Source organism: Aulonocara sp. 'chitande type north' Nkhata Bay, linkage group LG8, assembly GCF_057382095.1.
Source record: "Aulonocara sp. 'chitande type north' Nkhata Bay isolate Kocher_YH1m ecotype deep benthic linkage group LG8, A_spYH_male_GT1.1, whole genome shotgun sequence".
Taxonomy (NCBI): domain Eukaryota; kingdom Metazoa; phylum Chordata; class Actinopteri; order Cichliformes; family Cichlidae; genus Aulonocara; species Aulonocara sp. 'chitande type north' Nkhata Bay.
In genome coordinates this window covers 21,433,517-21,451,751 of record NC_141351.1, presented here as the reverse complement: position 1 = coordinate 21,451,751, position 18,235 = coordinate 21,433,517, and the positions used below count along the sequence as shown (strand labels likewise).

The following is an 18,235-nucleotide window of genomic DNA, read 5'->3' as shown; positions in this document are numbered from 1 at the left end:
CTGCTCCCATTGCAGAGCAGCAATGCTCGTCTTATGCCAAGACATCGGCTGGGATACTAAAGTCTTTTTAATTCTACTTGTTTCTTTGTGTTCCCCATCAAATGTTGCATCTCAGCCTTTTTTCTTTTTTGTTAGTGGAAAAAGGAAAGGTTCATTAAAAAAATGTAATAAAAGAAGAAAAAATGAGAGAAGGCAGAGAGGTACAACTTAAATAGACGAAAAAACATTTTTGGGTAGTTGTAAAGTGAAATGACTGAAATGTCACAACCCTGAGCAGCACAGCAGGTGCTCTAATACTTCATTTTCATCAGTTTTCTATGTCGCTGCATATTATGCAGATGCAGCGGTCAAGCAGCATTTTTACAGCACCAAACTTTGGCGCTAGAATAAAAACTCTTTAAACCTGAACCTTCAAATAAGTGCCCAAAAATTAAATTATTTTGAAAATGGAACATTTGAACCTTTTGACAAATTAAAAAAAAAATAAATTACATATCAATTTGCATATATGAGTTTTAATTTGTATCATGTTTACTATAGCAGCAATCAGATTTAGTTTATTGCTAAAACATGTATTGTGGAATTTATTTAGGGTTTCTGGGGAGAAAAATATTTTCACTGATGATGCAGGAGTCTCAAAACCTCACAAAAACTATATGTAGTAAATATAATACACTAGACGTTAAGTGGTTGAAATTGCAATACCTCAAATGGCCACTTGAGGCTCACTCCAAAAGCATGTCAATCCCCACAGACTATCATGTTAAAATGTAAAAACCTTCGAGCAGAAATAAACATTTACAAGTTTACAGTCCAGCTTTGTTCTGTGACACTGTAGGGGGGATTTTTTTTTCAAACTGAATTTAAAATGTTTTGAGGCTTACGCTTATTCATATTTTGTGGTGTGGTTGACAGATGCCTGCCAAGAGGCGGCTGTGGCTGTCTACTAGTTGTCACCTCAGCTGAGTTCGTAGTGCTGGTGCAGTCTGGAGCTCATCCAAGAATATTGTGCTCCAGTTTTGGGGAGTGCAAATTTGCTATTTATTAGCAAGATGCACTGATCAGATGGTATCTGTGGCTATGCAATCCACCAATAGAAAGTGAAGCCACGTTTGATTAACATGTTATCACATTGCTAACCAAGTTAGCTAGCAGTAGCTGGCAAGTTAGAACTTCACTACTTCTTCAAATATCCACCAAATTTTTAAGCTTAAGGTTTCAACGTGGGAGCCCACAGACAACTGCATGAGATCATGGAGCTTTTATCTGCAGCTAATAGCTTTGTCTACATTCAAATTAAATGCAATTGTCATTGAGATTGTCATTGCTAAAAAGAAGGTGCTCAAATATTCAGCAAAACTGTTGTTATACAGGAACAGGATTTCAATAAGAGTCACAACATGTCTTATCATTTTTAACTTTACATAAAAGAATTCCTGCTTCTCTTGATTAGCCCAAGCAACGAGATGCTCTGAGATGATGAGCCCTTTTAATTCCTCTCCATTATTTTGTACTTTTCATCAATTTTTATTTATTTTTATCACAATAAATAATTGAGATCCCCTCACCAGCGCCTTGGCGTTGGGATTGGCTTTCTTGTCCACGATGACCTTCGCCACCTTGTAGTGCCCACAGTGGGCAGCAACGTGCAGCGCCGTCAGGTAGTCGTTTGTCACGTCATCCACGGGCGCGTCGTGGTGCAGCAGCAGCTGAACACAGTTGAGGTGGTCGCCTTGCGTCGCCATGTGAAGAGGAGACAGACCGTTCTGGAAGGAAAAGGAGGAGAAAGATGTTCAGCGATGTGAAGTTAATACGGATGCAGTTTGCTAATGTGATTTTGTTGGCTTGTTCTTAAAAACCTTGGTCTTTGACAGTATTGGAGCTCCTCTGTTCAGCAGCATCTCCACTACTTGCTCATGGCCACTTCTGGCGCCACAGTGAAGAGGAGTTAGACCGTCCTGTGAAAACAAACACCTGCTGCTCAGCCGTGAACTTCATACCATCATCAACAAGCTCGTTGAGCAACAGACAAGATTTGACATGACACCGCAGGTGATGCTTAATCCTCGCACAGCTGTGGGTGGGATTAGATAATAATAATTTTAGGGTTTTTGGAAATCTCTCAGCTAAAAAATTATATGATGGACAAATGTAAAGCACCCTACACCTAGTGATTATGGATTTTATCCTCTCATTTTTAATTAATGTTTTTTACCCTTCCATTATATTCATTTCACATACCACCCTGTGTAAACAGCCTACGTATGGTTGTATGTTTACTTTATCGGGAGTTATGTTAGTTTGATGTAAAGCACTTCTAAATTATATTGAAATATTGAACGTCTATGAGCATTAAATACACGAATACACGTTTAAATATCAATATTTAAATCTAAACTGAACACTGCATCAAATAACATTGTGCGCATGTGATTGTACCTTGGTGCGTGCATCTATCTTGGCCCCTCTCTCCAGCAGCAGTCGCACCATGTTGCTGTTCCCACGTTTGGATGCTACGTGCAGCGGTGTTATGTCGTTCTGCAGGAAACAGAGATGCATTGTTTAGCTATTCAGACGAAGAGAAAAGAAAAATCAACATTTATTTCAGGAAAAGAGAAGGAGTACCACTGCTAATACGTCACTTTTAGGGAAAATTGGCTCTATTTGACAGTGCCAGAGGGAAATGGCTAAATACCCCCCTCTAGAGGACAGTGATCATTCCAGCCAGAGCGACCTTAGCTTTGAGGTTCTGTTCTAAAAATGCCAGAGACTTCTAATATCTCTATGTGTTCACCAGAGATTGTGTGTATTTCCAGTATGTGTTTGATATTTTGCCACCAAAGAACACAGTTTTCACAGTTATTTAAAAGGAAATGTTAGCTTTAATCTAGACTTTTCTCAGCATCAACACATTTCAGCCTTCTTATATCCGGTGTTTGAACAGGCCCTTACTGCCAGAGTCATCATCCACTGAATATTTATTTTAAGGTTGAGTAACTGGAGTTTCATCCAAATGTTACTCATGTAAGAGTAAATAAATATGCCAGGGTTCTACATTTTCAGTAGTGAGAGAGGCAAAATCGTGTGTGTGTGTGTGGGAGAGAGAGATGATATGTAAAGTACTAAACCTGGTCCAGGCTTTAAATGTGATTATTAAAATGATTCCTTGGCTTTGAAAACATCATGCAACATTTGAAGATTCTAACAAATATCTCTCAGCAGATTTCCTTAACTTTAAACATAATTAAATAGAAATAATGAACAAAATAAAGATGAACTGAACCTAATTTGACATTCAGAGCATGAATTTGGGCGTTTCAGAAACAATAAATGCAAGTGCGGTAGAGGAAAGGAACATCCCGCATTCAAAAAACACGATGAAGAGAGAACATCCTGATAAAACAGAATGCGGCACATTCACTGCTTTAGCTCAATATCTTGCTTTCATATTGTTAGCAGAAAAATCACAATTTAAATGTAATTACTGGCCCACCCCTACTGTGCATGGTTGCAGTGAGGGTTGAGTGTGAGGGTGTGGCTCAATGGTGTGTTTTTAATGGTTCTTGGGGAAAAAAATAAAGCTCTTTGTGGCACAAAGGAATCAGAGAGGCCGGCATGACTATTCTCTGCTTTGAGTAAAGTGATGCATTTATTGAATCTGGACAAAACACATCAAAAGACAAACACCTTTAATCCTAACTTGGAACATTAGAAGTTACTTGACTGACATTATAGACATGGAAAAGAAACAACTTCTATTCATGTTTTGTAATCTGTTCATGAGTGATGGGAAGGTGGAGCATGTGGTGTACATGTGGATTAATGCTCGTGTTGCCCAACTTCTCACCTATGGTGATGAAATGTGCATAGTTAGCAAAAAAATAAGGGTGCAAATATAAAAGGGTGGGCTCAGCTGCAGACATAGAGGAGCTCAGAGTAAAGCCCCTGATCCTTCATGTGGAAAGAAGCCAACTGAGGTGATTCAGAAATCGACTGGGAGCTTCCCTTCTGGGTTTTCTGGGATGCCCAACTTGGAGGAGACCCTGGGACAGACCCAGATCATACTGGAGATTATTTATCTCATCATGTCTAGGAATGCCTTTGGATCTCCCTGTAGGAATTGGAAAGTCTGAAAAACCCAGCTTAGCCTGCTGACACTGCAACCCGACTTCAGATAAGCAGAAGATAATGTTTGAGTGGATTCTGTTATAGATTCATTTGCTCATGAATGTGCCCACTTTTAACATATATTTAGGGAAGCATAACTGTAACATTTATGAATAAATCAAATAAATGGCACATTGGGTGAGAAAATTAGAAAAGAGGCCACTTTCCTGAGTAAATTATGGTATGAGACGTGTGTTTTAGGTTGTTTCCACATGGTAAGTGCTTATTTGGTCTAACACTTACACACTCACAAACCACCAGCTATCAAAATCCATAACTGCTGCATCCATTCCTACAGTCTGTGGGATCAGATAGAACGTGGACTGCATGTGCATGTTTCCTCCAGGAGCGTGACAAGTACAGCTGTGGAATTATATACACAGGCAAGCAAAAATTCCTGCACATCCTTCCCTGCATAAAGTAAAAGTTTTGGTATGAAGGTTTGCAGCAGCACTCTGCATGTAGATATGAGTGTGAGTGTGTGTGTGTGTGTGTGTGTGTGTGTGCACGCGCGCTTGTCGCCTTTGAAGTGAAGGACCTACCCTCGCCTTGAAGTCCACAGCTGCCCCTCTGTTAAGCAGCAGTGTTGCTACGTTGATGTTGCCGTAGTGAGCCGCAATATGCAGAGGAGTGAACCCGCTCTGAGAGAGACGAGAGAAACAAGACACACAGGAAGAGAAACAATTAAAGAGGAAGGAAAAAGAAGTAGCAACTGTCTAATAATGAGCCATAAGCAAAGCATGATTGGACATTACATGTAAGAGCATCTTGCTAAAAGCAGACTAACAGAGCACAGCAGACCAGAGCTGAGCAGGAGTCAGACATGCTTTGAAAATTTCAGCATAAAAGGAGTGGACTTTCATAAGAAACACAAACTCCCTAGCCACTTTATTAGGCAAGCTGATAAAGTCCAACAGCACTACCAATTATTCTTATGACGGGCAATTGGCATTAATTTAACTGTTTGCTTAATGCTGGTTTTCTATTGGACAGATTGAAATTCAAATATAAATTTGTCCAATGCAAATTGCCACCTCAGTAACATCTCTGTTTCCACCTGACTGACAATGTCGATCAAAAGAGAATGCTAACATGTATGTTTATATTAAGGTTTGCAGATGTACCTAATAAAGTGGCCACTGACTGCATATTTCAACTTTTTTGCGAAATTATTGTGGTAAGTATATAGCATTTAACAATGTCTGACACAATACAAACAAAAATAAGAACCTACCAAATAAAACAAGCATGCAGATTAAAAAACAAATGCAAATACTTAGTGTCTCATTAAGCTTTTGCTTTCATTCCTAAAAAAAAAACTCCTTGCTATATGCTTTTATCTGACAGGAAGCAGCATGCAGGTGAGCATGCATCTATTTTAGTTGAGTTTGTAAGACTGCTTTTAAGAAACAGTGACTGAAAAGCCTAAACTATTGCCATTTCTTGAAGACTTTTAAGTTACCGGCTCACTGAACATGAACGGCTTAAAAAAAACAAAGAAATCATTCATTTAGTTTGATCATTTCCAACTGTTCATTCTTAGCTTATTTTCCCCCAAATTATTTGTTGCAGCAACAAGCAGTGCATGCCAAAAAATTTATGTTTCTATATCAAATAACAAATAAAAATATTGTAACTCAAGTGGGATCACAGTACAGAGAGATGCTACTGTGAAGGGAGAAAGACATGTCAACAACACAAGGATATTACACAACACACATAAATACAACTCTAAAAAGACAACAAGACTAGCTAATGCTTTTTTTTAAATTTCAAAGTTCTTTTTGAGTTTTTGCTTTGCTAACTGATGTGGTTTCCAACACGTCATTTCACATGTCAGCTGGGTGCAATGGTCTGATAAACCAATGCCCATTACTGCTGGATACAGTTACATGTTACAAGCATGTAAGGGTTCAGGGCATTCACTTCTGTAAAATCACAATTCTTTGTATGAACAAAACCACTCAAACTAGCTATTTTCCCCATCTGTAATCCTTAAGCTACAGTATGATAAGCTGAAGTCAACTGAAGCTTGTCATTAGCTCCCCAGTTATTGCAAAATATCTTACTCTTGACAAGAAAATGAATAAAAAATATTACATAAATTGTAGTTACATTTAAAACTTTACATTGTAATTCTAAACATCATATTTTAGAATAAATGAGAATGTACCCAGTAATGAAGTCAAGATGAAGAGTATGCGAACACAGCAGTATTCACATGAACTGCCTACTGCTACTTTTTGCATGAGAAAAATCACATCAACAAAAGAATTTTCTTTGTTGATTTTATTTAATTTGAATAAAAATTAGGCTGTGCTGTAGCAGTTTATCTTCCTGATGACCACGATGATTTCATGCGTCCCATAAACTCTGGATTTATGGTAAAGATAAAGTTCTTTTTTTAAGTTATGCAAACTCAAATCTTACACCTTGATGCCTCTGCTGAGCTCTTTTTTCCCCCCTAATCCTGTGTTGGTACCCTGCTGGATTTCACTGATAGAAGCTCAATTAACTCCACCAAAGACATTTTAGTAATGGTTTGGTTTGTCTCTTTGTTTTCAGCATTACTCCAAAAGTTTTGGGCAGATTTGCAGTAAAACAACACAAAACACAATGGAAGTTGAATAAAAACAAAATAGAAGTAGGAAAAATACAGAAAAAACACAACAGAAATATTTTTGGGGGAGACATTAACGTGACAGAACAGCTCCTGAAATAAAGGAAACCGAAACACAATAAGGATTGCACTGGGAGACGCTTAAAAGAAGTGGAGGATTCATCTGTGTTGTGAGGACGAAAAAGATGCTAGCTAATGTGTACTTTAATTGCATAATTCATATAATGCACGTTCCCTATTCTATTTACTGTTAGTTTGTTATGAAGCTGTTCTGTCACATTAGTGTCTCCTCAGAAACTCTTCAGGATTGTTTTAAGGTTTTAGTTTTTTCCTGTTATAATAATTCAACTTTCATTGTGTTTTATTCAACTCCTGTTGTGATTTGTGCACTTTTGGAGCCTATTTCTAGTCTCTACTGTTTCCTTCGGTTGAAGTGCGTTTGACCTTTCAAAGCCACCATACCTTGGCACAACTTCGAAAAATTTTACTTTTGAATCCACATCTGGAATTTTTCATCTAGGAATTTTTTGAGGATCCTTTAACCTTGTGAGACTGGGCAAAAAATTTGAGGCATTTTGCATTACACTTTTACAAATATAGGTTAAATGTATGTAATAATAATTTGGACACATGGTGTAGATGTTCCCAAGAACATTTTACACAGTAATCTAAAACCAGATATCATTTTAGATGCAGGGACTATAAACTTATAGATATTTATATCAGATATTGGCTGGTTCGGACTCAAAAAGCTGGAACTTTGGACAACAGGAGGCTATACACTGGTATTGTACTGGAACTGGAAGACGTTGAATGTATCTTGGACTGCACTTATATAAACCATGAAACAAAAATAAAATACATTTATTTACATTAAGTTAAAATCAAGTAGGTATTATTTTTCTGCAAAGTGCTATGTGTAATATGACTGTGATGATATACTGATGGTATTACCCTAGTGTAGAAATACATTATGCAGTGCATCTGGAAAGTATATGCAGCACTTCACTGGTTCCACATTTTGTCACATTACAGCCTTATTCCAAAATGGAATATGAATATGTTCATTTTCCCCTCAAAATTCTACAAAATACCCCATAATGACAAAGTGAAAAAGGCTTGTTTCAAATTGTTGCAAATTTATTAAAAGTTAAAAACTGCCTATATAAGGTTGCATAGTTAACAGTGCATGTCAGAGCACAAACCAAGCTATAAAGTCCAAGAAACTGTCTGTAGGCCGACGACACAGGATTGTACTGTGGTACAGATCTGCGGAAGGGTACAGAAAAAGTCTGCAGCATTAAAGATTCTAATGAGCACAGTGACCTCCAACATCCGTTAATGAAAAAGGTTTCTGAAGCACTCCACTAATCAAGCCCGTATGGTAGAGTTGCCAGATGGAAGGCACGCCACAGTAAAAGGCACAGGACTGGAGTTTGCCAAAAGGCATCTGAAAGACTCTTAGACCATGAGAAATGAAAATTCTCTGGTCTGGTGAAACCACAAACTCTTTGATCTGCATGCCAAGCATCATGTCTGGAAGAAACCAGGCACCACTCATCACCTGGCCAATACCATTCCTACAGTGAAACATGGTGGTGGCAGCATCATGCTATGGGAATGTTTTCAGCAGCAGTAACTGTGAGGCTTGTCAGGGTCAATTGGAAAGATGAATGCAGAAATGTACAGGGACATCCTTGACGATAACCTGCTTCATCTTTCAATAGTACAACGGCTGCAAGCACACAGCCAGGAACACAAAGTAGTGCCTTTGCGAGCACTCTGTGAATGTCTGTGAGTGGCCAAGTCAGAGCTCAGACTTGAAACCACACTAACGTCTCTGGAGAGATCTGAAAACAGCTATACATCGACGCCCCCCATCAAACCTGATGGGGCTTGGGAGGTTCTGCAGAGAAGGATGAGAGAAATTGCCCCAAAACAGCCAAGATTGTACAGCAGCATCATACTGAAAAAGACTTTGGACTGTAATTGCAATGCTGCAGAAGTTTTTCTGTACCCTTCTCAAGAACTGTGTCACAATACAATCCTGTCTCGGAGGCAATTTCTTGGAATTTATGGCCTGGTTTGCACTCAGACATGCACTGTCAACTATGGGATGTTATATAGACAGCTTTTTACTTTTAATAAATTTTTTAAGATTTTCAAGGAAGGTTTTTTTCATTTTGTCATCATGGGCTATTGCATGTAGATTTTTGAGGTGAATAATGGATTTAATTCATTTTGGAATAAGGCTGTAACATGACAAAATGAGGAGCAAGTGAAACGCTGTGAATCCTCCAGAGGCACTGCGCTGCTGAATTTACAATGCTATAAACTATAGCAGCGAGCAACTGCGTACACAGAAATAAAAAAGTCAAAATGCCATGCAGGCTTAAAAAAATGGGCACATGGGTTCAGCAGCAAAAGCTTTCATGCCAGCATTTAGTGCTAGTGCTCATGCTAGCAGACAGAAGGCTTTGCAATGGTGACCATGAGTGAACAATGAAGAGAAGAGGAGAGGAAAGGAGAGGAGAGAAGAGAAGAGAAGAGAAGAGAAGAGAAGAGAAGAGAAGAGAAGAGAAGAGAAGAGAAGAGAAGAGAAGAGAAGAGAAGATGTACCTCTGTTGTTCTATTCACCATCATCTAGAAGGGAAAAGGGGGGATTTGTAAGAAAAAGGAACAAGTAGAGGGAGGAACAAAAGGAGGAGGAGAGAATGAGGTGGTTAGTGCACCACAACAAGAACAACTGCAACACCGACATCATGGTTGCATCAAGCTGTAGGATGGGTATGTGACAATGTGGCTGTAAACAACGAAAAGAACCAAAAAGCAGTCACATAGAAGTACACAAAACTGGGGAATGGACTGCAACTCTCCCTTACAGTGTGTATTTATTCTACAATGAGAATGGTCCTTGGGGTAAATGTAGCTGTAATGTTGTTTTTGATGATATTGTTTCTTGCCCTGAGTGCCTCTAAAAATCCAAAATATGAACACTTGCTCAATTTTTGTCCCACAGAAAACTTGTCTGGGACTTAAATGACTAATAGAACTATCAACACAGAACAACAGAAGGAACTTATAAATATTCATAGCCCAATGATACCCTGTGGGGATTATACACACACACCACAAGTATACAGGTGTATTGGGGGGAGGGTAGTCAAGGCCACAGCTTAAGGTGTACCCTTAATTAATCCAGAGAATCACATAATTCAAAATGTATTCCATATTAATGGAAGTCTTGAACGATTGTGTTGTTAGTAGACTATTCTTAGTTTTCATATAGATTTTTAAAAGCATCTTAGTCTTTAGCAAAGACAATCTCTTTTCTGCCCTATCCTATGATATGTAATATGTGATTGACGGTCGGTTCCATGCAAATAAAGTACAAATGACATTTTAACCTATGTTACTTGTAAATATTTTTGATGTTTTGGGGGTTTATCCCATTACATTACATTTCAGTTATATCACTGGTTTTGAGATTGGAGTTTTTGTCATTAATATACAGAAATAATTGAATTATGTACATTATATTAAATGTAGTTTGATATATGGACAGTTTATTGTTTTGTGAGACTTCAGTCACTAAATCTCAGACCGAAAGTAAAGGAAACAGAAAATGGGATTTTTAAAAGACAAATAGTTCTGTTTTCTACATCACCAACGGAAATAAAGTCTTTAGACATGATTGGAAAAAAAGAAATAGGTGTAATAGTTTGGAAATATCCTTATTCCCTCTCATGACTGAAGTAAAGTGAGAAGATGTAGCCCACCTTGATGTTTGTATGCTACGGTCAGCAGTTATCTAACCACCGCTAACCCTGGCAGGTACCTTCGTACAGAAAGACGTAACAGGAATCGCACCCATAATACATGAAAGGTGTCATGGGACTATGAATGAGTAAGACCAGATCTCAGACACAACAAAACAGCAGGTCATTGTGAGAAGTGTAGTCCAGCTCATAGCTCATACCTTAGACTCCACATCAGCATTGTGGTCGTTCTGGAGGAGGAGGGCGGCAGCCTTGGTGTCATCTTTTCGTGCAGCGATGTGCAACGCTGGGAGGCGGACCTTCCCCTTGGTGTCATTTTCCAGCAAAAGGGAAACTACCTGGTCATGGCCTTGCTGCAGTGCAACCGCCAGCGGAGTGAAACCATCCTGCAAACCAGAAAAAGTCAACTGTAAGATATAAATGTGTTTTCCCAAAGTATGACACTCTTTAACAACAGCATGCAAACATACGGTATAATGGCAGTGAATACATGCTAATGTAATGCACATATTTTATTACGTAAAACCTCTTAGCTTAGCAAGCTAACACTTGCTATTGCACTAGAAATTATAACTAAGCCTGAAGGTGAATGTCAATAGTTTTTCAGGTATTTGGGCCAAATCGGAAGCATCATAATAATAATAATAAAATAATAACAATGGTAAAATTGGTAGAAAAGAGCAAATGTCTTAAACATGACTATCTTTAGAAGAACTTTCAAGAAACTCATCTGAGTTCAGGAACTGCTGCTTACACTACTACGAAGTCATTTTAACTGCTCTCTTATTTCCCAATAGATCACCACAGCAGACGGCTCTGCATATTTGATTCGGCACAGATTTTTTTTTTACTAAATACCTTTCCTGAAGGAATCCTCCCCTTTATCTGAGCTTGGGACCATCACTAGGATTAAACTGACTTGTGAAACCCCTGACACTGGATTTGTGTCTCCACCCGGAATCAAACTGGGAATATTTTGCATGTAAAGCAAAAATGTGTTGACCACCAGCTGCTTCTACTTTCATTTTCTTTCTATTAAAAGTTGTAAAGTCCATGAAAATCAGCAAAAATATCAGCCTTATATATAATAATATATTTAAGTCTGGAAAAAAGTGGTGGGTAAACCTACATATAAAGATATAAAGTATTTAAGCACACCAGGTCACATTTTCCAAAGCTCACCTGATGTGATTTAAAGTCCTGCAGTGGGAATTAAACATGTTTTATACATGACTTCTTTTGGCTGCTGGTGCTTTAAATCATCAGCCAAAAAAATCGAATCAAACTCCCTTGAGGTGTCTGCCTGCTGTCCTTACAGCCTGGCCATCCTCTGTAAAATTGCATGATATAAATCAGAAGGGCTGTCGGCTTATAAAGCAGATGAGAGGGACACAGGGCCAGTGTGCCTCCAGAGTCACGTTAGTATTCTTTTCTCATCCGAAGCACTGCAGTTTGGACGCCATCTGTAAGTATGGGGCAAGAAGAGGCGTGTGCTTGTATCTCCTTTTGGAGGTTTCAACACAACCTTAATCAGAGCTAAGAATCCTAAAATGTCATCTTAATAATCACGGACACTCTTTTCTTCTTGATGTCAGCTGACAGTCACACTTTCAGAGATGGCATATGATACGTTTGTAGCTGCTTCTAGCTGGTAAAGTGACAGCTGTTCGTGATTCAGGCACGTCACTTTTATAAGACAATGAGAGACTTAATCAAGTCTCCTTTGTTCTCTCAGAGCCTGAACTTTTATTTTCTTGCTGCTGTGAATGTGACTAATACTCTCAGTGAATTCAATTACACATTTTCACTTCAAGTTCATAATTTCAGATTACACACATTAAATCTGATGCCTGTCTACTGACGTCCAACACGGAAGAAGCATAAAATGACAGATTCTTAAGTTGGCACTCACAGATTGCGCTCTATATTTAAAACATTTCGGCAGCTATCAAACTATTCATCCATTCAGTCGGCAGCTGGCATGATTAAAAACCGAAAACTATTTGGAAGAATATTGCTATAGAGCTTTGCTCTATTTTCCACCGAACGATCCCACTGAACCCTATGCTGTTCGTTCTGGGTCTATCTATAGAAGGGCTCTCTCTGTCTTCTGTACAGATGCTTTTGTTAAGTAAACTTTTACATTTGGCGAGGCGATGTGTACTGTTTCAATGGATTCAGAGACGGCCTCCTACTGTTACACAGTGGTACAGAGAACTGCTCAGGGTGCTGCCGATGGAGCGCCTCAGTGCCATCATAAAGGGCAATTGTAATGCATTCTGTAGCATATGGCAGCCTCTGCTTGATCACCTACCTCATGACCTTACTGTGCTATTACATAAAGGGGACTCGCAGTTTGTTTTTAAACACACTGATTAATGTCTGTGTTTCCCCCCCCCTTTTTTTTATTTTTATTTTTTTTTATTTATTGTTTCCCTTGACTTCGAATGTGAAACGCTTTACATATTTTGTCCCAGGCGTGTGTACTGGTAACTCATATACCTGCATTTGCTTTATCTTTTTTTTTTTTTTTTTTTTTTTTTGTGCTTGGCTGTGCTGACTTGTTGCTGTTCGTGTTGTTCTGACAAAATCAATAAATCATCGTTTCAAAAAAAAAAACAAAAAAAAAACCGAAAACTATAATCTTCTGTGGGTGGTGTTTTTGTGTTGGTGCCCCCATGAGTAAAATGCCTGACATTGTCATAGAAAACAGAACTCCTTAGGAACTTGTTGAGAGCTAAATTAGGAAAGATACTAACTGTAGTAGGGCTGAGAAAGATGCATGTTATGCATGTTAGAGTCAGAGTTGCAGTGAACAGTGGCTAACAGAATGCTGCGTAGCTAGCAAGCCTTAAAGGCAGATGGTTAACACCCAAACTGACAATAAAAACAGTTCATGTGAAGGAGATCTTTCAGGTTAACTCCTTTCTCGCATAAACATGTTTGTCTGACAAACATAAACACAACTATTTTAAACCAGAATGTCAATGACAATCATCTGCCACAGATGGCTGCCCCTCCCTGAGCCTGGTTCTGCTAGAGGTTTCTTCCTCTTAAAAGGGAGTTTTTCCTTCCCACTGTTGCTAAAGTGCTTTGTCACAGGGGATCGTCTGACTGTTGCGGTTTCTCTGTATTATTGTAGGGCTTTTACCTTACAATATTAAGCGTCTTCAGGTGGCTGTTGTTGTGATTTGGTGCTATATAGATAAAAGTGAATTGAATTAAACTGAACTTTAATGTAGAAGAAAATGTGATTCTGAGTGAATTTGAACCCCTTATATGACCACTGTGCGCAAGTTTCACTAAATTCTGAGCAATCTTCTAGGAACAGCGATTCTTGTGTGTCGTGGATAATTATTACGTCTTACGGTAGATTAACCCTGGAGAACCCATGCGGTCAAATTTGACCCCATGGTTTCCCTAGTAAACCAATAGGGTCGGCTCTGACCCCATGGGTTCTCCAGGGTTAAGTTATGTATAAAATATGAGGTTATCATAAAACTGTTACTGTAAAATAGCTTGGCTGCTTTATGGTTAAACTCAAGACACTAGTTGACACTGAGACACTGGCAGTCACCTTTATAATTCAACAATATTTAAGTCCCTATGATCAAATTTACATACAGGCGCTGAACAAGTAAAGGGCAATAACATAACTAGGGCTGTTCGATATAACGATATATATCGGATGACGATATAAAAACATCTATCGTTTCATTTTACGCTATCGTTGGTTTCGTCGTGTCGCAAAATAAACTGTTTACGGCAATATTTTTCATTGTTTTGATGGTCACTGTAGTGGCTATATTAATTTCGTAAAGTTCTCTCTTTCTCTTATATTTAATATAACCACATTAGGGATGGACAAGCGCCTGTTTTTATGCGTTTTGGTTAGCAACAACGACGGTAACACCATCGCGTGTCTGCTTGTTTATGTTCCACATAAACCTTTCACAATAAAGCTCACGATCCTGTTGAGACTTTTCAAAATAAACTGAATAACGTGAAAGAGCAGATTATTTACGGATGAGAAGTAAAAAAGAGCCGCCAGGTGCTAAAAAAATAGAACTTAGACTCAAACGTTAGAACAGGCTTTTCCCCGCAGCACGCCGTGTAATAAATACAAAGAAAACGGCGGCCGTTACAACTTATGTCTAAAAATGTATCGTTTCATGCATCGGTTAAAACACTCGACTCCGGGTAAAGGACGCGCAGCTGGAAACACTTCCTGCAAGTCGAGCTGCCCGAGATTCACAGAATTTACAGAAAATGTTACATTTTTGTGATTTATATCGTTATCGGACGATAGAATTCTTATATCGGGATATGAGATTTTGGTCATATCGCACAGCCCTACACATAACCATTCAGCAATTTAGGCATTTTAGTTTTAGATACTGTAAGTGCTTTAGTAAGTTCAGTGTCTCACTTAAGAACAAACGGAAAGGAAATTAAGCTGCGAATGGACACATACTAGGATGCAGACAAGATGAGATTGCATACTGCCCACAAACACACACACACACACACACACACACACACACACACACACACTATATGTAGACACTGACTCACGCAGGCAGTAAGATAAACGTAAGATGCTACTAGGAGAGCGTCTATGACTCATCAAAGGAAAGATTCCTTGCAAGGAAAACAATATACTCTGCACGTATGTGTGTCTTTGTGTGTTTATGTGTGTCTGTGTGCACACTTGTATGTTTATACAGGACACCAACTGTCTAGATAAAACCAACTCTGCATCACTAGACACCCACACATTAAAGCCGAAACTCCTCCCTCAGAGATCCAACGCCGCTCACACAAATAATCAGTGAGGGCGAGAAACAAACACACCCTCGCCTGCACAGACACGCACACACACACAGAGGCACGTGCATAAACAGGCTGACACACATTCATAATGTGATCCAAAAACATGTTTGCAAAACACACCCACACATGCGCATACCCCTGGGCACACAAACACATTCAAATGCATAAATTTAGGCTTTGTAAGAATTTTAAAGGTCACAATCCATCCCTAAGCACTAGCTCCCGTTTCATCTGATTTAGGAATCAGGAAAAGAGAAAAAAAACTAGTCTAATGTCCTAAAAATACTTTGGGACTCAAACAACAGCATCAGCAGCTGCAAACAAAAAGGCAAAGACAGGGTTTTGATCTTCCTTTAAAAGCTTAAAAATGGAAAGTGACAGAGCACAATTTCCTTCTTACCAAAATAGCACAAGCCAGTTTTTGAACAATACAAAGCGAGTTATTAAAAAAATCAAGTTATTCTGATGGGGTATCAGCAAAGTTGCACACTAAAAATAAAGAGATTTTGTAAAGCCCCTTATAAAGTGATGGCAAAAAAGATGATTCTAATATGCTCAAATATAGACAAATATTTCTTATAAAAGCTTTGTTCTCTAATTAAATGCTTAAACATGAATTATTAAACAGCAGGAGTTGCTTCATAGATATATTTCCTCACATGAATAATTCACATTGGTCTCACCCCACTGGAGTAGTCACAAAAAGGGTGAAAAGAGGGGAAGAGTGAGATGTGGTGGAATAAGAGGGCGAGCAGGAGGAGTCGGAGGCAGACAAAAGAATGATGGAGGGCATGAAAAAGAAATAAGGAGGAGAGAAAAGGAAGAAAGACGAGGAGGAAAAATGAGGTGCCACGAAGGCCTGAGTGAAATGTCTCAGACACAGTTCTGTAAACACCGCACTAATACTAATACTAATACTAATAAGATAAAAGCAGCATCAAATGTGCATTTGCAGAACACATCAGCAGAACATAAAAGGCACCTCTCTAATTACCTTCAAACTAAAGCTTTAAAGTATATTTTAGTCTGATTGATCCCACTTACAACATTGTGCGGGTATCTGATACCTGGTATTTTTTATCTTTGTACACTTTGGAGCTTCATTGTTTCCTATCCTGTCATTATTTTTCACTAGAGCACAACGTGTGTATTAATCCCTATCTAAAAACTTTTTAAATAATGTTTGCTCAAATAACAGCTGTTTTATACAGAATAAAAGCTGAAAAAAGAACTATATTTATAAGATGTTTCTGCATCACTAGCAGAAATTAAATGACCTGTTAGGACTGAATGCAACATTTAAGGTACAGAAGCCAAAAACTAAATGGACAGCACGTATAGAATAACATCATGACAGTATAACCTTTATGTGTTCTGCACGCTGCTTCAGTTTACAATTTATAACTGCATCTGTATATGTATATATCGCTAGATGCTCATTTTATTCTCCTTTGAACATGTGGTGGACTGGATCGAGATACTTCAGGGACCTCCTGGCCCTCCTTTGCCCACGTGTGATCTAGACTTTAATATTCCCAACAACATAGCCAAAATTTAAAATGTACAGATGCTTGTATTTAAATGATTCATACTCAGAATGAGTTCTTCTTGTTAACGCTCTGAGGTCTACATCGTCATTGGTGCTAACCTTAGCCTAACCCTACATTTTGTATGAAAGGACAATTAACTTGTTTGGAAGAAATTCTAAAGTTTTTTCATGTGTCAGTTAGAATGATTATGCATCAGAAAGATGTGACTAAAATGAAAAACGATCGTCACACTTTAGTCTTGCAGTGGTGGCAGTCGGCCGTCTGCTTTACTACTGCAGATGATGGATCGCTGTGTCACACTCACAGCGTAGCATTTGGTCTCGCCACTCATGCTTTTTCTCCTGTTAACGTCACCGGTTCCTCCCTCTGCTGGCAGCTGAAGACAGTCAAGGTCACTCTGAACGAACACATGCTGCTGCTGCTGCTCCCGTCTCTACCTCCTTCACTCTAATCACTCTGCCTCTTTACTCCCTCTAGGCAACAGATTAATCTCTGAAAAATAATTATTTTTTCTAACCCTAATAAACAGTGACCTCATATGTTACACCGGTCGTCTACTAAATGAGCTAGCGGGTGCAGGCACTAATCTAACATTTGAAACAAAGAAACCGACGGTGATAATGTTGCAGTGTAATTACAGAGGGGGTTGGTAGCCGTTAGAAGATGTTATGGGTTTGTGAGCATGTGCAAACACATGTTAGGTTGTGTCTTTGTGTTTTGTGTATGTGTATGAGAGACTGCCTTTACCTCAGTGGCGATGCTCTGGCTGGAGCCATTGTCCAATAAGAACTGCACCACATCCAAGTGATTCTCCTGCGCTGCCATATACAGCGGAGTGAAGCCATTCTGCAGAGAAACAAAAGAAGAAATGATGCTGTTAATGTTTAAAGACTGACACATTCTCGATCTATGTGTCACAAGGATAGGGAATTTAAACATTAGAGGTAATTAATGAAACTTTACCAAGACAAAAACAGCGCAAGGACACCGATGCATGCTTTATTTTGTATATATTGATAAAGTGTTTGCGTGCTTGTAGAAAAAAATTACTTCTATTAGTACCAAATAATAGTGTCTCAGTTAAATTCCAGTTATATAAAATAATGACCCTTACAGAAAGACGGACTTGGGTAGGATGTGATTGTCATTTCTCACCCCAAAGAAATTATCGTATATCGGAAAAAAGAGAAATATGAATAAAATTCCGCATGTGGACTAAAAGACATTATGTAGAGATCTATACCTTCTTTCTAAAGAAAGATATAGAACCTGTACAGTAAAACACA

General features: G+C 38.6%; 1 protein-coding gene across 8 annotated transcripts in view; it reads right to left on the bottom strand.

Annotated features, from left to right (window-relative positions):
• The window catches only part of ank3b (ankyrin 3b), a 126,902-nt gene that overhangs the window by 67,035 nt on the left and 41,632 nt on the right, over window positions 1-18,235 (bottom strand). For 7 of the 8 annotated variants that reach the window (XM_086304281.1, XM_086304276.1, XM_086304278.1 and 4 more), the window contains exons 5-11: window positions 17,697-17,795; window positions 10,767-10,952; window positions 9,407-9,430; window positions 4,710-4,808; window positions 2,440-2,538; window positions 1,860-1,958; window positions 1,569-1,766 (exon numbers count right to left, since the gene is read on the bottom strand). In XM_086304281.1, the coding sequence (XP_086160407.1) occupies window positions 1,569-1,766; window positions 1,860-1,958; window positions 2,440-2,538; window positions 4,710-4,808; window positions 9,407-9,430; window positions 10,767-10,952; window positions 17,697-17,795 (804 nt within the window). The remainder of the gene's footprint in view (window positions 1-1,568; window positions 1,767-1,859; window positions 1,959-2,439; window positions 2,539-4,709; window positions 4,809-9,406; window positions 9,431-10,766; window positions 10,953-17,696; window positions 17,796-18,235) is intronic. The other variant, XM_086304282.1, reaches the window with a different exon arrangement.